General features: G+C 41.1%; 3 protein-coding genes across 3 annotated transcripts; all 3 read left to right on the top strand.

Annotated features, from left to right (window-relative positions):
• Positions 1-32: 32 nt before the first annotated feature.
• On the top strand, positions 33-8,081 carry fam117aa (family with sequence similarity 117 member Aa). Its single transcript, XM_029437892.1, is given in 9 exon segments — positions 33-520; positions 2,196-2,341; positions 4,489-4,584; positions 4,871-4,984; positions 5,800-5,907; positions 6,114-6,345; positions 6,440-6,516; positions 6,518-6,615; positions 6,771-8,081. Coding segments are annotated over 9 exon segments (1,308 nt in total). The 5' UTR covers positions 33-294; the 3' UTR covers positions 6,982-8,081.
• Positions 8,082-8,832: 751 nt separating this feature from the next.
• On the top strand, positions 8,833-15,719 carry slc35b1 (solute carrier family 35 member B1). Its single transcript, XM_029438600.1, has 9 exons — positions 8,833-9,341; positions 10,329-10,432; positions 10,539-10,669; positions 10,783-10,813; positions 11,359-11,519; positions 12,043-12,169; positions 14,019-14,125; positions 14,512-14,665; positions 15,073-15,719. Exons 1-9 carry the CDS (start codon positions 9,217-9,219, stop codon positions 15,123-15,125), a joined length of 993 nt encoding a protein of 330 aa, XP_029294460.1. The 5' UTR covers positions 8,833-9,216; the 3' UTR covers positions 15,126-15,719.
• A 1,589-nt stretch (positions 15,720-17,308) lies between these two features.
• ndufa4a (NDUFA4 mitochondrial complex associated a) lies at positions 17,309-19,179 on the top strand. The gene is made up of 4 exons (XM_029437864.1): positions 17,309-17,469; positions 18,199-18,287; positions 18,500-18,560; positions 18,922-19,179. Exons 1-4 carry the CDS (start codon positions 17,428-17,430, stop codon positions 18,976-18,978), a joined length of 249 nt encoding a protein of 82 aa, XP_029293724.1. The 5' UTR covers positions 17,309-17,427; the 3' UTR covers positions 18,979-19,179.
• The last annotated feature ends 1,609 nt before the right edge of the window (positions 19,180-20,788 follow it).

Raw genomic sequence — 20,788 nt, 5'->3', positions numbered from 1 at the left:
TCCTCAGTAGTATTCTGCAGCAACCAACCAGATCGCCCTCTCTTGGAATCATATAGTGCACGAGATAGTTGCACACAGTTTGAGTCGAGCTGTTGTGTTGTCACTTTGCACAAGCAGCGATGTGAGTCGTCTCTGCTCCTCACACTGCGCATATCTGCACTCAGCTCGTCTCTGCTCCTTCTACCCGAAAGTGAAGCAACACAAATCATGGTCATTATCACAGAAGAAATATCAAGCTTGGGGCTCAACAAGAGGCCCGATCAGAGTTTTGGATCATCACTGTGCATGAACTGAATGTGGGCAGAAAGAAAGGCAGCACCGCGCACAGTTGCAGTGGACGACGGAAGAGAAGAACAGCCGTGTGTGTGTTTTCATAAGCGGAGCTCGGAGTGGGGGATGTCGGGCAGAAGTGGAGGAGCGCCTCGGGGGTGCAGCAACCCCAGCATGCAGCCCCTCAGAGCCACAGTCCCATACCAGCTCCAGAGGGGCTCAGCGCTCCTCTGCAGGGAGGGCAAGACGGGTAAATACACAGTCTGGAGGAGGGGGGGTGAAACCTGCGTGCACTTCCATGTGGTCCAGTGTTTAAAAGTTTGTTTGGTGCCATTTCATGATTAATATCTGACTCAGAAATGATGTTATGGTCAAGTGTTTCATTTATATATTTCTCCCTATCACTTCTCTTTTTCTTTATTGTATCACGAATGAAATTAGATGCTAAAAAATTAGTCGGTTAATCAATACAGAAGCTATCTTGATTGTCATTTAATTCAAAATGAAAGCAAATATGTCAAACATCATTGTAAATTCAATATTTTTTAGATTTTTTTGACAAAACAATTGGGCTCTGAAAAACAAAAACTAAACACTAATAGGTTAATCAAGAAATTAATCAGTAGATTAATCAATAATGCAAATAATCATTAGTTGGGTGCAGCCCTAAAGGAAATTGTATAACATCAGTCACAAAACTCTATGAAAAAAGGGTTGATGAAGCCATTTTGGAATTAATAAATTTGTCCATTTAAACTCCTACAGAAATGATTGACTCACAACACTTAAGGTGAGATATGTAAACCAACTATTGACTATGACTATACTATACTATGATGATAAAGAAGCACATTTGATTTGATGACTGCAAAGGCCACACTCCTCATGTTCACTTAGGGAACTATAACTCAAACTTTTTACTTGAATTGGGGTCTAAAAGTAAAATTCCAACATACTTTGAGAAAGTTAAGTCAACATTGAAGGCTGCAGCTAACCCCTGAAACGTAACACTGTTCTCATAATGTTATTTGGACACTCCGTCGCCCCTTTGCACTCTAACCTGTGGGATCTCTGCTGCATGCTTCACGCTAACACAGCGGCAGCTTTCAAAGCCTCTTTGTTTTACTTTAACTGTATCCATGCAAGTCACATCTGCATGTAGTCGTGTTTATTTATACATCCGGCCCGTCTGCCCTGCAACATGACAACATACTGTGTGTGTGTGTGTATGTGTGTGTGTGTTTTGGTGGGAGATATACTTGTAGCCTTTGGTGTCTGTTGCCAGTACTGTGTAGTTAGATGGCTTTGCTCCAGGTCAAAGGCATGGCCCACACCTGCCAGAGATTACAAAGAGTTGCCAACATGCGCACACAAAACTCCACACTCGCCATGCTTATTTGTGGGGAGGAAGCCTGGGAGCAATTGTTTGCTTTGGTGTTAAAATACTGTTTAGGCTCTTAAAGAGAATTGTTATACTCCTAGCCTACATGTTAAGCTAAACGTGATCACACAGGCACGAGTTTGTATAACTCCTGCAGAACAGACGTTGTTCTGACAGGTACTGAATTAAGGTTTACACAACCCAGACATAAACTCGCTGGCTTTACGTTACCTTGAATTGTTGAAGGAAACCCTGTTTCTCTGCCATGCCTCCATGGTAGCGAAGAATCTAAAAACTGAGCAAAGTCTTGGTGAGCTAAAGTAAATAGAGACCACGTTTAACAGCAGCAGAACTATATCAAAACTTCAATTCATCAAGTATTTTTCTCCATTCTTGGATTATTTGTTCACCGTGGAGACATGCAAGAAAAACAAGGTTTTATTCACAAACACAAGGTGACCCGGAGTGAGTAATTGATATATAAATGGTCATTTTGTTGGTGATGTATTCCTTTTTCAATGTGTTTTATTTCTGTTCCTAAAAGCTGACAGGACGACAGCTCGCCCACCGAAACCCACCATCCGCCGAACTCTTTCTTTGGACGCCATCGTCGCACCCTACCTGCAGGGACATTGGCCCAAAGAGGCAGAGAGCCCGGCTGTTACCTGTGTCAATGACAAAGCCACACAGGTGAATATTAATATATCAGGACAATGTCAAATTAGTGATGATACCTTTGGTGTAATCTCTGTAATTTAACAAAACCGGGTCTAAATGAGTGGCAGTCTGTGTGAGAACCCTTTCACTATGTAACCTGCTGCTTCACGAAGCAGAAACACAGCAGACAGGAGACCAAATGTTTTATCTGTATGTTAAGGATTTCTATAGAGGACAAGATATCTGATGTTGGCTCTGCAGGTGTCTGGTGGTTCCAGTTCGACGCTGCGTGTGGAAGGCAGCCAACTGGAAATAGTCGTTTTTGTTCTTATTTAAACTCCGCTGTTTATCCCTCGCTCCCCCCTCGACTGTATCGGCTCCTAACTAGTGCACAAAAGCCCCGACCAACATCTCCAAGCTCCGCAGCTTCGTCTTCGCTCCTGACATAGTTTAAAACCCGAACGAACCCCCTTTGCCTCCATTGTGAGGAACAGACCCCTCCTGACCTCATTATACAGACACCCCATCCCCCAGCACTCTCCTCAACCACACACACACACACACACACACACACACACACACACACACACACACACACACACACACACACACACACACACACACACACACACACACACACACACACACACCGCCGCCCCACTCAGCACCTCCTTCTGCCACAGTTCCTCTGAGTTACTTGAGATGATATAACTGATTGTTTGCTCCATTCTTCATTGCACTTCATCCATTTTCCTGCAAATTGGACAAAAATAAATTCTCTGGAGATGTTAACATTATTATTATATTAAAGTCAGTCAGTCAGATTTTTATTTCTTTGTCGTGCCAAACCATGACTGATCCCACATGGGATTACAAGAAAGAACTTTCTTATCATCACACATTATCAATCGCTTCTAGTAACGCATATACAAAGAAAAAACAGATCAGATAATAACTTTATGGACCCTGCTTCTCTTTGATTTCAGTCTAAAATATAATTGACAAATTAATTAATAGTCAAAATAAACCTATTGGCCATATTGCAGACAAGAATGAAGTGCACGTTAATGAGCCGTCCAAGCTGGAAACACTAGCCAAATGTTCTGCTACCTTTGAGTCTTTTTATAGTTGTTGTATCCCATGTTCATGTTTTGGGCAGAGTGGGGTTGTTGGTGTTAGATGATTGGGGGGGGGTTGGCAGCTGTAACTCTACACCGATGTCACTGTATGACTGACCCATGCCGCGTTCTGACTTATTTAGCCAGGCGATGCATTACGTATGAGTCCACTGGACAGGGACAACATGGTGTGTGTGTTTTCACTGCAGGCAGTTATGGCACCACAAAGATTTCTCTGAGTTGTGAGGCGGACACCTAAAGAACAGGTCTTGTTTTGGGGACGGAAAACCATGACATGGCCCTCCTGCAGGCGGAGAGAGCTAAATATGTAACGTTAGAAGCCTTCATGATCGGCATGGGCTCCAGCTTTGTTTTTAAGTGTGTGAAGCAGTTGACTGGAGGCGCAAGAACTGTGAGTATCTGAGCCTGAGGGTCAACTCAACCTGGGTTTCACCTGGTGAGGATGAGCTGCCAGTCGTCTGCTTCCAACCAACAGCCGGGAGCGGCCAACCCGACTCCCTCTGGTAGAAAATCCAGAGTCAAAGTGAAGAAATCGGTACGTTCACATGAGTGAAAGTAGGCAGTTCAGGAGTTGAGGTTGACAAAAGAAGAAGTGCAGTGCGAGTGTTAGTTGTTTTTCTTTTCCAGTATGTGACTTTATGAATAACAAGGTTGCAGTTTGTGTGTGTGTGTGCGTGCGTGCGTGCGTGCACTGGGGTGTTGAATGTGGATACTTGCACTGTATTTATAGTTTTTACAATGATGTGGTTTGGATGCTTCTCATGTGTGTGTAGAAGCGGGGCTGTTTTGCAGCTCAGGGTGGTTTTCTCGTCGACGTCCTCTGTACAGCTGTTGTGGGCCAGGTGTGCAAGACAGCTGTGGGGCTCCACTTCTGTGTTGTACTCGCAACAACTTGTAGTGTTGATTTGAGATCACTGGGTTTAACAGAAAATGTAAGAGGCCACAAAGAGGTCAGCTGGAATGGTACCACAGCCCCTAAAGGTTTGTTAGACAAACACTGAACTCTTTATTCACAACACTGTAATAATATCTTTTTCAAAGACTCCAAGTTCCTGGGCAGAGGAGACGCGGGGAAGGAGAAGTGCCGGCGGACACAAGCGCTCGGCGTCGTGGGGCAGTGCAGAGCACCTGAGGGAGGCAAGTGCTTCAGTTTATCACTCTTACTCACACCGAAGAAGTATTCAGATCCTTAACTCAAGTAAACTGTATTTAATTTAAGAAGTAGGGGAATTTATAACACAAAAATACTTGGAATACTTTGAGTAAATGTACTTAGTTACATTCCACAACTGCTCACAGCCTTTATTCCGCACTGACAGCATGAAGCACTCACAGCCCCCTGAGGGGAAAGAGAGTAACCTTTCCATTTCCAGAACGAGTTGTAGAGACTCCTGAATCATTTCTCTCTCCTCTCTGCCCTCAGGTGGCCAAACTGAGGAACCAGTTGCAGAAGCGCTCCCGCCACGTTCCCCCCCCAGCAGGGTATGAGCGCCCCCCCCACCCCCTGCCAACAGGTCATGCAGCAGGCATCACTCAGGTAACCCATTGCTCTTTTGTCTGTTAATGACGTGTGAGGGAAAGACGAAGAGAACAAAGTTATGACTACTGCTACTGATGCTAATCTGTCTTCCACAGGCAGACTAGGAAGCGCTTAGTAACAGGGATATAAAAAAACAGTGGTGCTTTTCTTAGGAACGGCTGTCATCACGTCTCCTGTGTTACTGCCATGCTGTCACAGACCATCCGGAGCATTTCATACTGTAACGAGGGCAAAGTCTTAAGACAGACATTGGCATGTCTATACTATAATAATAATAATAATTATTATTATAATATATAATTCTAATATAATAATAGGAAAATAGACATGGAATAAACATAGAAGCAGAAATTGAATGACAAATTAATAAAATAAAATAAGATGAAATAGAATACATAGAATGTAACATAAGATGGAAACAGCATTAAAATAAAGCACTAATTGTCAATGTTGCTGAAAACCCTTCCTTTGCTTGTACTACCTCTGAACAAACCTGACGGTGTGTTTGAATACAGGCTCAGTGTTTCTCTGTGTTTTCAGCATTAACTGAAGCAGCGCACGCAGCAGCTGTTGGTTAATATGTAAACCAACATAAAGCAGGAGTCAGTTTCAACACGGAGTATTGAGGGGAGCATTTGATGTGATTACAAATAATGTGGAGAAATTTCCATTTTTCATATTGAATAAAAAAAGCAATTATGTGCTTGTAGTGTACACTTTAAACACGGGAAGTTTAAAACCAGACGCCCAAACACAATTTTGCACGAGTGTTGATTTAAATACACCGCTGAATTTGACTTGTGTTTCTGCAGACCCTGCCGCTGAACAGACTCGCCCCACAGCTGCGACGTAGCGTTGAAGGCATCAACTTGGAGCTGGAAGAAGTGTTTGTTTCTGAGAAACCTGACGATCAGCACGAGGTGAGGCCAGCCAGCGATACAATGCAAATTCAAGATCAGAGCCTGACCGACAACGAGTATGGAAAATTCGGTAGAAAGTTGAATTAAAAAGCTTAACCCACATCCTTTGTGTAGTAAACCCAGAAAGTAAAGCCGACAGAACTCTGCCCTGTATTGTTTCTTTAGCTGCTCTGACCCCTTCGCTTGTTTCCTCCTGAATATTCCAGATTTTGGATATCCCGGATGGCCACCGGGCCCCCGTCCCCGTCCAGAGATGCAGCAGTGGCTCTCAGAGTGAGCCCTCCCCGGGCCCCCTGGATCTGGATCCTTCCCTCCTCTCTCCTTCTCAGTCCCCCTGTCCTCTAGATCTATCGCTTCTGTCTCCTTCAAACTCCCCTTCTCCATTGAACCCATCTCTTCTGTCTCCATCACAGTCTCCCTGTTCCATTGGAGAGCCAGGTGAGACGACTCTACATGTTTTGTGGTTAAACAGCTCTGCGTAATTTTCACATTTTTAACGAACGTTTTGGATTTTTCTGTCCTTCCAATGCAGAGCTGGTGGACTGTGATACGCTGTGTCCCGCTCCGTCGACGCCGCTCCCTTCCTTTGCGCTGGATCCTCCTCTGCTGCCGCCCCGGCTCCTCCACTCCTCGTCCCAACAAAACCTACTTCTTCCAGCGCGAGCCGCCAGAAGGCTGCGAGCGAGTACGAGCGTGGGAGGAGGCGATGTAAGTTAACAGACCAAAACATCATGCATAGATGATGTAATCATGCATTTCCTCGTCCCTGTGGGGCCAACATGCACATCTGTGTGTCACGGAGCCCCTGGTGATCCAGTATCCTGGGTTGATGCCAACTCCTCTCTCCATCTCTTTCCCTGCAGGTCCGCCTCTCAGGATAAGCCTGTCCTCCAGCCATCCTGCCCTGACCCCAATAAAGTCAACTTCACCCCCCATGGAGGCTCCGCTTTCTGCCCCGTCAGCCTCCTGAAGCCCCTCCTGCCCTCCATGGATCTCCTCTTCCGTGGCCTGTCAGTCTCTCCGGTCACCGGCTGCCCAGGTCAGGCCTCTCCTACCAGGCACCTGGGCATGTAGTAGCCTCCTCTCAGGACTAAACAACACTGTCAGAACCTGCATTCAACTGGATATGTTTTAAATGCCACTGCTGTAACGTGCCATGATCACTGTGATCAAAATAAGAGACTCATACTTACCTGAACTCTGTCAGTTTTACTGACTACTTCCACCTGCAGGATGCTTTGTTTAAGATTATATTTACCTCATCAGCACTTAGTTTTGCCCCATGTGGGCTATGGTTTAACTACAGGACTGAAGTTCGGCTGACTGAGTTATTGACGTTGTTGTTTTTGATAAAACTGAATATTGTTTTAGTTGTTGTGTCAGCGGTTCAGACACAGATTGCAGTCTGCTATGGATGTTTTCATTTTTTAATGTCAAAATAAGTGAATTCAGATTTAAAAACCTAAGCACTTACAACACACGAGTATTACTTTCTTACTATCCTTTACTGTTGATTTAAAGAATTGTTACGTTTTTAGATTAACTTTCATCTTGTTTTGAGATACAAAGTATTTGATGGGTGTGTTCCTGAAATCTGTTGGTTGAAAAGAAATGTTTTTTGGCCCATAGTTTAATAGTGGCCTGTTTTTCTACATTATTATTATTATTATTATTATATATTTTTAGAGAAGCTGGTGATACTATTTTAGTAAACCTGTATTTCTGTTTATACTTTAATGATTTCTAAGCAGGTATTGATGTTCGATTAGCTTTACTTGCCTACAACGGGCATTGTTTTAACCAAACTTTTGCAATTTTGTCAACTTTTTAAGAGAGTCAAACTGAATTTTTTTTTTTCTTTGGGTCAATCTGAGCCTCTTTGGACCACGTGGTTCTGGCCAGAAAGCTTTAACGGTTTCAATATTCACTTATACGGAGGAGGTTGATTCCCTCTGCTCAAGTTAATGTTCAAATGGATACAACACTGTATTTTTCAGTATGATTCTATGCAACACTGATTAAAGAAAAACATACCTATAGTTGAAATAATAGGTATTATTTGTCAGACCTGATTATGCACCCTTTTCATACCTTTAATGTCTAATATGCTGTTGCCATTGGGAATAAAATATAATAAACAGATTTTCTGGGCGTTTAAATCCCACTACTTATAATTCCTGTGGTTTCATTCTTGTTGTTGTTGCTGCTTGCCTTTGACACGTGGATTTGCGGTTTTAAAATCAAAGCACTGCCTTTTTCCAGCCTAATCTGTTTTGTAATTGGTCGAGAGAGGAACTCTATTGCCTTACATGGACCAATGCATTTAATCCACATCCTAGGACGAGAAAAAGGCACGCGACTTTTCCAAGGAAGGACCTCATTTTTTTTGTAATGGCTGCCTTTACAACTGCCTTACAACATATGAAAGTTAAAGTTATATTATTCTGCAGTGGTGGAAGTAACGAAGTACATTTACTCAAGTACTGTCCAAATTTAGAGTCTTCTCTGCTACTTTATCCACAACATGTTGGAGGAAAATATTGTACTTTTAACTCCACTACATTTATTTGATAACTTAAATTACTCTGCAGATTTAGAGATACATTATGTAGCAGTAATTTAAATTACCTACACCTTTACCAGCTGCTACATTTAAGCAATGGACATTTTTATACATCACTAATTACAATATGAATCTTCATATCTTCATTCTGCATAATAAGTACTTTCACTTTAAGTATATTTTGATTCATTTACTTGTAATTGAGTATTTTTTTAATGTAGTATTGCTAAATTTACTTTGGTAACGATCTGCATATCTCTACCGACAAACCATAATTAATTTGTGTTAAATATTTAATTGTAATTGTGCAGGCTTAGCTGCTGACACCACTGAGGTCCTTTTATAAAACGCAATTTCCTGACGCGACCGCTTTCCCCCATTAAATATAGGCTTTAATTTCTCTATGAAAACACGAACTGTACTCTGCTGACGGGACAGACACCGAGGTGGGACCGGGATGCTTCTGACTTCACAGCTGTCCTGGAGGAGACATTACACATCAGAATGATACGAAACAAACACATGTCATGATATCTAACTGTACGTGCAGCTCCAGGGTATTGTTAGCCAGCAAATTAACTGTAAACAAGACGCTTTGAAGGAAAAACAGAATCCACAACTAACGTGCAAACGTGAGCACCATTTCCGGGCTCGTTACGTCGGCTATAGTGGAGCGGGACGTCGGTGTGAGGGGAGCGGGTAGCGGAGCGGTGTCGGTTAACATACCCGGGCTGGTGGACGATAGCATGGCTGCGGGAAAGGGAGCTGGGAAGCCCGCCTCCATGTGGGACAATATGCGGATGCGGTTCATCGTTTGCTTCCTCGGAGTCTTCGTGTGTTACTTTTACTACGGAATATTACAGGAGACTATGTAAGTGACACTTAGCCAGTTAACTTGCTTTGTTTATGTTGCTGAATGTCGTTCTGTCCTGTACCAAACTCCATTCAAAAATATACCTTTTTTAATGTTTGCTTGCATGTCAACAGTTCCTGAATCAATAGGAGCTGTGTTTGAGTTTGACATAGCTATAGGCAATGCATTACAGTTTACAGCATATGCTAGTGCTTTCAAACTAGTCGTTATGCAAATTCTTTCGAGATTATACAACGTTGACTTTACCAATGCAAAAGGCAAATCTTATATTAAATTGTCGGATTTTTAAATGAAGTTCCGCGTGACAGTCCTGAAGTTCTACCATTGAGCAGGTGATCTCTATTACTAGCTCACTAAAGCTAGTGTGTCATTATCCCTCATAGATGGTGTGTGTTATGTGCTACAGCAAACATTGCCTTTCATACTTTGATTAACAAATACAAAAAACAAGTCATAGTGGTTATTTGTGTTTCTCTAGAGAGAGTAAATAAAGTAAGAGGAGCCTAGTTTGTATTTCATGTCACATAGAGGCATGACACAGATGGTATGTTGTCAGTGAAGGGGACAGGGATCATATCTGGTTTCAAAATGTTGACGCAAAACTAGTGTCTCACCCAAGCAGCCCTCTCACAAACCTAAATGATTAGCTTTCCATTATATATTGTTCATAGAAAATATTGACATAACTGTTTCCTATGAGTTCTTGGCAACTATTGCCCATTGATGCAAGCAAGCTGCTAAAGATTCTTGGTCCCTAAACAAAATGCCACCACCCCACCCTGTCAGTTGTAATTTAATGCATTTTGGTCTCTCCTTTCTGAGGGGCCTTTTCATAGCTTGGAGACTCATGAAAGCACTCCACTCTTTAACCTATAACCACCCATGCTCCTGCCAAGAAGTCCGTTGTAGGCTACGTCAGTCTCAAATTCAGATTGTCTGTGATATGTTGCACTGAACACTGTGTTGTCTCTCTCACTCTTCCAGCACTCGAGGTGATTATGGTCAGGGAGACCAAAAGGAGAAGTTTGTATTCGCCCGGACATTGGTCCTCATCCAGTGCATTGTCAGTGCTCTGTTTGCTAAGATCTGTGAGTATATTTGCTGCACAGAAAAAGCACAAAAACTGATGGTTAATATATACAAAAGAAAATCCAAAATGTATTTCTGAAGCCAACTCTTCCTCTTCATCAACAGTGATCCAGTTTTTTGAGGGCTCCAAGCCGGATCACACCAAGAGCTGGCTCTATGGGCTGTGTTCCCTCTCTTATCTTGGAGCCATGGTGTCCAGTAACTCTGCCCTTCAGTACGTCAACTACCCCACACAGGTGAGTCTGCCCTTTTGAGATGGGGCGAAGTTAATTGGTTAACATGATTCTTGTATGGATTTGTTCATGCTTGGTGCCATCGTATTCCAAAGCAATGTTTTTGTTGTTGATAGGTGTTGGGGAAATCCTGCAAGCCCATACCAGGTAAATCTGATATTACCTCGGTCAGTTGGCTCTCTGCCGACATATCGTAACATGCAATGACTGCCTGAATATTTGTGGTTTTATAATACACAATCCCAAAGAGTTGGTAAAAACACTCAGCTATGACCTGTGTCAGAAGCTGCCAGGTCTCATAATGTAAAGTGCTGATGTACATGCATCACACACTCCAGTCAGATGTGTGTGTGGTACATGACGAATAAGAGAGATTCTGATATCTTTCTAAACTGATCAAGGACACATTGCGTAAGCTAATTCTTTTCATGTGTGGCGTTGAGTGCACATGTGGCTTGTTACAGTATATTCTGTGATATCTCGCCCCTTACAGCTTTGTTATCTCTTGTTACATGTACACACACACACACACACCCGCACCATTTCACAATCCATATTTTCCACTCTCAGGGGTGAACTCCTGACATTTTGTATCCAGGGTAGGATTACCTCAAATACTAGAGATGTCACTCTGGGATCCATGGTTTAAAAAAAACCCCCCTGTCCATCATGCTGTTGTTGTGTTGTTGCAGTGATGATCCTCGGTGTGACGATACTGAGGAAGAAGTACCCGCTGGCTAAGTATCTGTGTGTGCTGCTGATTGTGAGCGGTGTGGCCTTGTTCCTCTACAAACCCAATAAGAGCTCGGCTGTTGCAGATGACCACGTGTTTGGGTTTGGAGAGATTCTGTTGGTGAGTTAACAGCTTTATGTTCCACCCACTTCGCTCGTATCTAGGGATGCACCGATATTATTAAAAACAATTCTTTTGTTGTTGTTGTTGTTGTTATTTATTCCCCTTTTGTCCCAGGCAAACAAACACAACCTTTTATTATAATAAAAACATTTTAATAAGTCATTCAGTATTTCATTACACGATCTTTGAATGAGCACAAGTTCAATCATCCAAATGTATGAAACAGATTTACACAGATTATTTGTTCTTGTCGCTGATCTTTCTCTGAAACGTGTAATAAATAATAATAAACTCTGCCACACGGTATTTGTAAAAATCAACATCGAGAAATTGATGCGACACAACAAATAAACATCGCCAACACCGATGTTCAGCCGATGAATCGGTGCATCCCTACTTGTACGCCGTATGGTGCCGATCTCACTGTGTCTCCCCACTGTAGCCATGGTTACTGTGACATTTCCATGACATTTGTCTCATGGCTTGGCGCTGTGTTTCGCTGTGTTTCGCTGTGTTGTAGCTGGTCTCGCTGACTTTGGACGGTTTGACTGGTGTGGCGCAGGATCACATGAGGGCTCGCTTTCAGACGAGTGCCAACTACATGATGCTGAACATCAACATGTGGTCCACTCTGGTGCTGGGTATAGGTGAGTCCACATTACTCTGCCAAACTCTTGTCTCACCGAATGTGTGTCGTGAAGTGCCAGGAAGCATTGAGGGGTTTCATTCCAACCAAAACTACACCGGACCATTTCACTGATTGGCACAGCTGCCGCCAGAGAGGAGAAACTAATGAGCAAAATCACCTTGATACGGTTCAGTGCTGCCAAAACACAGCCGACTGAAACACTGGTGCACTGAGCGTCCTGTCGCAAAGCTATTGCAAATCGTCAGAAAGCAAAGGTTTGAACATTTGTTGTTTCTTTTTGTAAGATCATAATAGAGCTATACTGAACGTTGTTTTTATTTGATCAAAGCTTCCTTTGAGGTCGTCGTATTTAGAAAGAATAAAACAGCTTTAATAAAGTGAACAATGGTACGCAGCCACCAGTGGAAGTCAACTCCACAGTTCGTATAATAGTAATAATAATAATATTAGTGTAGCCTTTATCTGCAACTTTGTTTAAACGCAAAAAAAAGAAGCTACGCAGCTTTTGATTGTTGATTTCTAATTGGATGTCAACGTTATTAATAAAGCTTGGAACTGGTCCGTACAGCCCTACACTGTAATGTTCATTTATACACTTAAACCCGTTGCAAATGGTCTTTACATTAAAGTGATTAAACTGGTGCAGTGTCTGTATTTCCTGGCACTCAGTGGCACATCGTTTCTTTTTCTTGAGCTAAAACTTGTTCTTGTCTCATTAGTGCCACATCACACAGGATACTTTGCACATTTACTGTAAAACATCTCTGGCACGTCTGAAAGGGTCTAAAATGATCTGAGCTGACGGTGAATTAACGTCTCTTAAATACAAATTGACAGCTTTTATTTCCACGCCGTCTCGTTCATCTGCTTGTTCATTGTTTACAGCGATATCACTTTTTAAGGGGTTTTAGTATCAACGGCTGAATTATATCGTCGCTGTGCTGTAAAATGTAATTTTCATTATTAGCTGCGTGGATTTGTATTGTCACAATAAAGTCAGGGTGAAAAGCTGCTGAGACGCAGACGCTCATGGTAATCCAAATACATAAAACCCCAAAACAAAAACCAATAATCCGCAGCGTTAGAGGCTCTTTAAGAAAAGGTGAACACTTTTCTCTCGGGAGCCAAAAACTCATTAATTCAGTCAAAGCGAAGTGTTCGGTCTTATCTTTATAGATAAGCAATCCTGCACCGCCAAAGTCGTCCGTTGCCGTAATATAGTGAAGAGTAAGGCACATAAAACAGATGCAATATAACGAGGGGCTTTCTAGAATAAGATGCTAATGGTCTGAAAGATAAAGATCAAAGGTTAAAGCCAGTGTGAGAACTGAGAGACTGTTATCGCTCTTAGAACTAAACTAATTGGCAGTGCCTGCTATCTCTCCGTTAAGTGTCCATCTCTCCTGCACATCTTGCTTCACACTTTCATAGACCACATAAAACATCAAATAAAACTCTATATTTGTTTGTTCGAAGGTGATAACTTGTGTTGCAGGCTGCATTAGAAAGCCTTCAGAGTTTAGTTTCTGCACGTGCATAAAGACACTGCTGCTACCTTTCTTTATTAGAAGTCGATAAGCTTTGAAGCGCTGGTATTGCCGAAGATATAAAGGTATTCTTATAGCTCCACTCCCACCAATCCATAACACCCCCCCCCCCCACACGAGAGCTTCATCTAACTGTTGTTACTGCATCGCACCACTTGGTGGAGCCGTGTGCCCACACTGTCAACACTGTAATCTGATTTTGTCAGCACACCAGTGCCAAGGATAATGCAACGAAATGTGACATTGTGTTCCATTACTGAGTTGTTTTTGATATGACATTATTGTTTTTCTTCCTCTCAGCGGTGTTGTGGACCGGGGAGGTCTGGGACTTTCTGAGTTTTACTGAACGCCACCCGAGCATCATCTACAATATAGTTCTGTTTGGACTGACCAGCGCTTTAGGCCAGGTGGGTGGAAAAATAATTGGATGCGATGATGGGTAAAAAAGAAGAAGTGTTGCACCGTTGGAAGATATTCTTTACTTTGATAAAGGTTCTTGTAATAAATGCTTACAGATGACCGTGCGTATCAAAAATGACATTCCTCAAAGTGTCAATCCTTCAGGTTTTAGTCCTGGGCGATCGGGCAACACCCTCGCTTACTGGTTTAATAGTACACATCCCAGAATACTGGGGGATCATCCTGTGTGCACCTGTGATCTGATTGGATGCTGATATTATGTTACAATACTTTATTACTTTATACAATACATTGCAATATTTTCATCAGTATTTCAATGAATGAAAATCAAGATGATTACTTTAATGCGTCTTCCCCCCCCCCCCCTCCCCAGACCTTCATCTTCATGACGGTGGTGTACTTCGGGCCTCTGACCTGCTCCATCGTCACCACCACCAGGAAGTTCTTCACAATCCTCGGCTCCGTTCTTCTGTTTGGCAACGTGATGACCGGGATGCAGTGGTTTGGCACCATCCTGGTGTTCCTCGGTGAGAGTTGATTCTCGTAGAACGATCTGTTGCTCTCTCTGGATTTACGCTGCAGTGTATCAATTTAAAATTGATGATGGAACATGATTTTAGCAAATGATTGCAAAAACATGGTTGAAGCTGTAGCCTGAGACGGTTGCTGTGTGTGTTTTGTTATAACAAACAATTAGGACCATTAGGGGAATACTTAGGCTTCCCACGCAAACCATTTGGTTGAGTGGTAAATTATTTATTGAGAGTTGAGCTGAAGGGGAGTCAGTAAATATAACACTCGCACATGATTTAATGTATTTATTGGTTTAATTGCTAATTGTATTGGTTAAATCCGGAAGGTAAAATATCTATATCTTCGGAGGCATTCCTTTGCTCCCTAATCGCAATTATTATTATTTCTTTTTCCTCTTTAGGTCTCGGATTTGATGCTAAATTTGGCAAAGTCCCCAAGAAGACGACACACTAAAACATCTGGAACATCTGGAGCCAGGAGAGAAAGACAGAAAGATTGCAAATGGAAACACTTTATAGCCAGTATCTTATTTTCATAAGACGTCCTGTACAGGCATACTGTATGTGCCTATGATATGTTTAACTTAACTGTATTTAAAAGAGCGCCAAGCTTCTGTTGTGTACTGAGACACGTTTTACTTTTGGATTAAGTCCTGAATGAACTGTGACCAGCCATTAACTTGTTCTTCTTCTTTTGTAACCACAAGATACCACACACTTGTGGAGGACTTTGAAATGGCTGAAAGAGACGTGTGGAAAATACTGTATTTAGACAAATCTTTATGTTTCTGAAACCAGCTATCCTCGCTTGGGTGGATATTGAAACCAAACAAAGGCCAACTCGTGAACTTGCCACCACCACTTGGTTTACAAATTGTTGCTTGATTATGTAAAACAGTTAATTTCAGCCCAGTATCATGTCATTTATAAAATATAAACGGTTGTATGTAGCCTGTTGTTTTATGTCCAACCTTACAATTGAATTGTTTTTGATTTTATTTTCTACAAGTTGAAAATAACTTGCCATAAAAGGGAAATTGTGATATTTCATGGTGACTTTCTTTTTATTACACAGACTTCACTTGATTGGTTCACATCAGAGTGCTGCTTGTTTAAATGGTTGTACAATAACCAACAAACACTAATGCATTACCACCAGCGGCTTATGTGTCTGTTAGCCAAACAATTAAAAAGTATATTCCCAAAGTGTTTTACCACATGGCACTTAAACAATGGTGGAAAGTAACTAAGAACTCATGTTCTGTACTACTTGTACTGTCGTTCAGTGTTTCCTTTTTCTGCTACTTCTACTGCACTTCATCTCAGACGGTTGTATTTTTTTACTCTACTATATTTATAAAAATAAATTAAAAAAGCTTATTTGCGAATTTGGATTAATACAAAATATAATAAATTGTGATTTATTATAAATGACTTCTGATATTACATCTTTCTTCAATTGCTAAAAAACTAAAATGACAGATAAAGCACAATTATTGAAACTTACACTCTAAACACATTTTCGGCTTTGCACCCACATTGTAGTTCAACATGGTATGCACCAGACTATATGATTAGATACATTTCAGTGTTTTAGATTGAGCCCAGCAGTGTGTAACTGGTTCAAACTGAATCCGATTGTATAAACTGTGTGTGTGCCATACGGTGATACAATTTGGTTTTCATAAATTATTGTAGCTTTGAGAATGAAGTGTTTAATTTAGCATTTTGTGTGATTTGTGTGTAGTGTTTGGACAACATGAGCCCTGTTTTCAAAATCGTGCTTAATCGTGCAAAATCCATCTTTTATCATAGATAGTAAAAAAAAAGCTGTTTTAAAATGGGTGGGATAATGTTTATAATGTAGGGCACAGCTCCTTAAATTTTAGGATTAAAACTAATTAACTTTCTTAGAAACAGCGCCCCCTGCTGTCACATTGCGACACAGACAGTTCACCTGCTCACACTGATGCAAGAGACGGGGACAGTAAACTCTTTCTGTCTTTATGTCTCTGACATCAATTAATTAAATCGACTTGTTATTTATTTTTCATTAAATGTTGGCATTTGTATTTATTTATAGAGAATTAAACTAATGCAACATGAGGCTAAGTTAATTCCACAACTTGATAAATAATTATGTGTGTAATATGTATGGATTGGTTTTGTTTTTGTGTTGAATTGTAGCAATATTTCAGGCACATCTGACCTCTTTTAAATCAATTTAAAAAACGCACTTAACTGAATTAATTCCTCCCTGTGTATATCTAATAATCAATTATATTATTTTAATATCGTTTTGAATACTTTCTTTTATTTGTACTTTTATGAAGTTTTCATAATGCATTTATTTTATCACATTTTATTGGATTTTGTATTTTATTTGTGATTATGATTTTGTAAGGTGCTATATTAATTGATTATTTATTATTATTTCAATCGCTTTAGTTTTGCCAGAATAAAATGCTGTGTGGGAATAAAAACTGAAGCGACAAAACCTCATATTAATCAAACCCTACAAAATAACTATTTTTTCTATTGCATGCAGTATGAAATAAAAGCTCTTAATGTTACATATAATAATTAATAATCATGTGTTTTCGCCAGCGTGGGTCAGGCAGTATGTCTGGCATCCTATGTGAGGTCCCGCCGGCCTCTCTTCCGCCCGATCTCGCATATTAAATTGCGCACCGTTTTGGCAAGACTGTCCGTAATCCGTTTATTACTGTACAAAGTCAGCCTCAGCTAGCATCAAAATGCTTAGCACGCTGAGCAAACAGCTCAAGAGTCACCCAGCTGTAAGTATATCCCGGTTATATATCCGATAAAGAATAATGTTAGCGGTTTTGTTTAAAACTTCATCTGTTTTGCTAACCTAGCTTAGCTAAACTAGCTAGCTTCAGCAAGCTAGCACTTTGACTTTGACCGCACTGACTTTGAGATTTCCTTTTAAACACGAAATGATGCTTCGCTGTTATTTTTTATTATTTAGCATTCATGTATTAATACATAATTTTCTAATGTAGCAAGTGACATTACCTTTTGGATGTTGACGTGTTGGTGTCAAATAAGGTCACCATGTATCAACAAGACGATAGCAACTGCTTATTAGCAACATATGCTACCTGTGCTAGTTAACGTGTTAGCTGAATAGGTAGCGTTAGTAAGTAGGATTTCTAGGTGTTATCTCTTCCTAGAACATCATATTTTTGCCATTTCTTCTTGTACAACTTGTTATTTGACATTAGTAAACGTATAACTTCTACTTCTCTGTAATTTGATGTAATCAAATTACATTTGATGATAAAGAATAATGATGTCAACACTTGACAGCTGTAGTCTGCAAGGGCAAATAGTTTCAGGTACAGGGAACATTATTATTCAAGTTTTATTTGATGGGCAAAGTCCCATTTTAAAGCTGTTTTTGCCCCGGCTATTGTGTCAGGCACAATATTTACTGATGTTGTGCTTCCTTAAGGCCTTTTATATTAATGAAGGTTTCTTATCTTCCTGTCTGTCACCTACAGCTGATCCCCCTTTTAGTCTTCATCGCTGGAGGGACAGCCATGTCCATGGGGTACCTTGCTCGTCTGGCATTGAGAAATCCTGCTGTCTGGTGAGGACTCCAGTCATAACACAGGAAACCTTCTTGTGTCTTTTAAAAAAAAATATATATATATGACCTTTTTACTTGCCCTTTTCCAAAATAGCAATTGTGTGGAGCATCTATTGAGATTGAGAAACTGACTGTAACTAAATATGTTACTACATGTCGGTGACTGAAGTTAAAGTCTATGTTTGTTAATCTTTCATAAACTGATTTTTCAGCTGGGATCGCAAGAACAACCCAGAGCCCTGGGACAAGTTGGGCCCAACTGATCAGTACAAGGTGTGCCTCCGTCACCAAATCTTAATAATCCTGCTGTGTTAAAGTTTATTTTTCTGTGCTGAAGAGTGTAGGTGGTTGTATTTAAGGGTCATGGCATGGATCTTTGCCAGACTTGTTGCTGAGCCATGGATTATTCCTTCAATTGGATTAATCAAATGACATAATCTGGTTAATGCTGCCTTGTAGTAACAAATCTGATGAAGTCATTAACGACACTTGATCAAAAATAAAAGGGAACTTGTGATATTATGCTGTGCCACACACCTTTAAACTTTAAGTGACCTGAACTCACTTTTTGCTGTTAAAGCATTTCTTTGTAAAATGTCTGTTCTTGAGCTACAATTTGTTTTTGTCTTCTCAGTTTTACTCAGTTAACTTGGACTACAGCAAGCTGAAGAAGGAAGGCCCTGACTTCTAAAGATCACAGCCGCTGGACCAAAAGCACTAAGATGAGCTGATCCGCACAGCCCCATTTTAAACTTCATCCGTGAAACCTGAGCGATGCAGAGGCTAAACCCGCACAAATATTCATATTTAAGTTTCCTCATTGCATCCCATTTGGATCCATGTCCAATTTCTTTTTTCTCAATAAAGTGAACGAGTATTTTCTCCATACAGAGAAAAGAAGCCGTTTCATTTATTCAATATTCTGTATTTTTGGGCATTTTGCTTCCCATGTCCTGGATCTTGGGGTTGTTATTTGTATTGTCCCTTTTTAAGGCATACAAATAGATATTTGCATTACCACCCTCCACACTCTGTTTACAGTTATGTCATGCCCTGCTGTTACTACATGTGCTGTGCGTTCACCTCATTTCACTTAATGTCCTGCATTAACCCAGCTCCTGGGGAGATGTGCCACACTGTTCTTGGCTGTTATCCAGCGCATTATCAGAATGGCACGGGCAGACTTTAACCTGGTCACATTTGAGCAGTGGGCTCCCTCCGGTGGCAGTGTGCAGTCCACTTTATGAAGCCTTCCAGCTGAAGTGCTTCTGCTGCATAAGTTTCTAAGCTTTCAGGAGACGCTGTTTCAAAGGTAGAGTGAGACTACACGTCTCTCTCCATGCAAAGGTTGACTTCTGTTTGTTTAAAGCAATAACATGACGTGTAACTGAGCTGTGAAAACAGTGGAGGGACATGTGGAGGTGTTTCTCTTTATAGAATGCCATCGCTCAGCCAGATGAGTTTGTAAATGTCAACAGGTCGCGCCGTCCCGTATGCAGCTTAGGGAAAATGTGACAAGGATGAGCAGCCAACGCAGTGCAGAAAATGTCAAGGAGACCTTCGTATTTGAATAGAAGCCCACATCTAAATCTTCACCCGCCCTCTCCCCGGCTGGAGTGCTCGCGTATCTCTTCACCAAGGGAAATGAGAATTAAGTTCTGGCACAGCATGTGAAGGGTCTTCATTTTGTAACATTTGAATTGTTTCAGCATGTTCACTGTGTTACCTCTAAGCAACAACCCCATACACTTTTCTTTTTACTATTTATTTGTTGATGTAACCTGTGGTTTTCATCTTAATGGAAGCAAAATGAAAGCAAGTGACATGCTGTGGCTGAATGTTTGAGGGAGGAAATCGACATTAAATGAGTCTCGGGTAAAAAAGCAAAACATTTCTCTGCAGGGTTGTTAGTTCTGTCTTTGTGTAATATGAAATAGTTCAGTTAACCAAGAAAAATGATCAAATCATAAAAGCGGTAATAACTTAACATACACCACGTGGGTGGTGATAGCCTAGTGGTCTGAACCAGAAGGTTGTGAGTTCAATGCCACTATTGTACCCCTGAGCAAGGTACTTAACCCTGAGCTGCTCCAGGGAGACTGTCCCTGTAGCTAGTTCACTATAGTCGCTCTGGATAAGATACATGATGTAATGTAACTCAGTTAAATTGTAAAAAGAAACTTCCCCTTTGGAAGTAAATGCAACCCAAAGAGTGCCTTTCAGGGTGTGTACATCAAATCCTTCTGCAAATCAGGGCATTGATATACTTTCCATGCATTCTGATGGGAATGCTTTTAGTTTAGCAAGTAAGTCAAACCAAAGGCTAAACCACAGTGAGTTTTATCTCCATGGCACTAGACTGAACGGACTCACCAAGAGGGGACAAATGTCTGAACCAAACTTTATGGCAATACATCCTGTAGTTTCCAGACAAAACCACAAATCTGAATTGTGACGGCGCCAGAGTACAAGGATTACCAAAGTTAGTAAGATTCATACGT

Source organism: Cottoperca gobio, chromosome 8 (assembly GCF_900634415.1).
Source record: "Cottoperca gobio chromosome 8, fCotGob3.1, whole genome shotgun sequence".
NCBI classification, from domain to species: Eukaryota; Metazoa; Chordata; class Actinopteri; order Perciformes; family Bovichtidae; genus Cottoperca; species Cottoperca gobio.
The sequence above is the reverse complement of the archived record's forward strand: the minus strand, read 5'-3'. Positions and strand labels throughout refer to the sequence as shown.

Coding starts and splice junctions, on each gene's coding strand:
- slc35b1 (XM_029438600.1), top strand. CDS start 9,217: ATGGCTGCGGGAAAGGGAGCTGGGAAGCCCGCCTCCATGTGGGACAAT. Junction 10,433..10,538: donor TGCTCTGTTTGCTAAGATCT/GTGAGTATATTT, acceptor CTTCATCAACAG/TGATCCAGTTTTTTGAGGGC. Junction 12,170..14,018: donor CACTCTGGTGCTGGGTATAG/GTGAGTCCACAT, acceptor TCTTCCTCTCAG/CGGTGTTGTGGACCGGGGAG.
- ndufa4a (XM_029437864.1), top strand. CDS start 17,428: ATGCTTAGCACGCTGAGCAAACAGCTCAAGAGTCACCCAGCT. Junction 17,470..18,198: donor AGCTCAAGAGTCACCCAGCT/GTAAGTATATCC, acceptor TGTCACCTACAG/CTGATCCCCCTTTTAGTCTT. Junction 18,561..18,921: donor GCCCAACTGATCAGTACAAG/GTGTGCCTCCGT, acceptor TTGTCTTCTCAG/TTTTACTCAGTTAACTTGGA.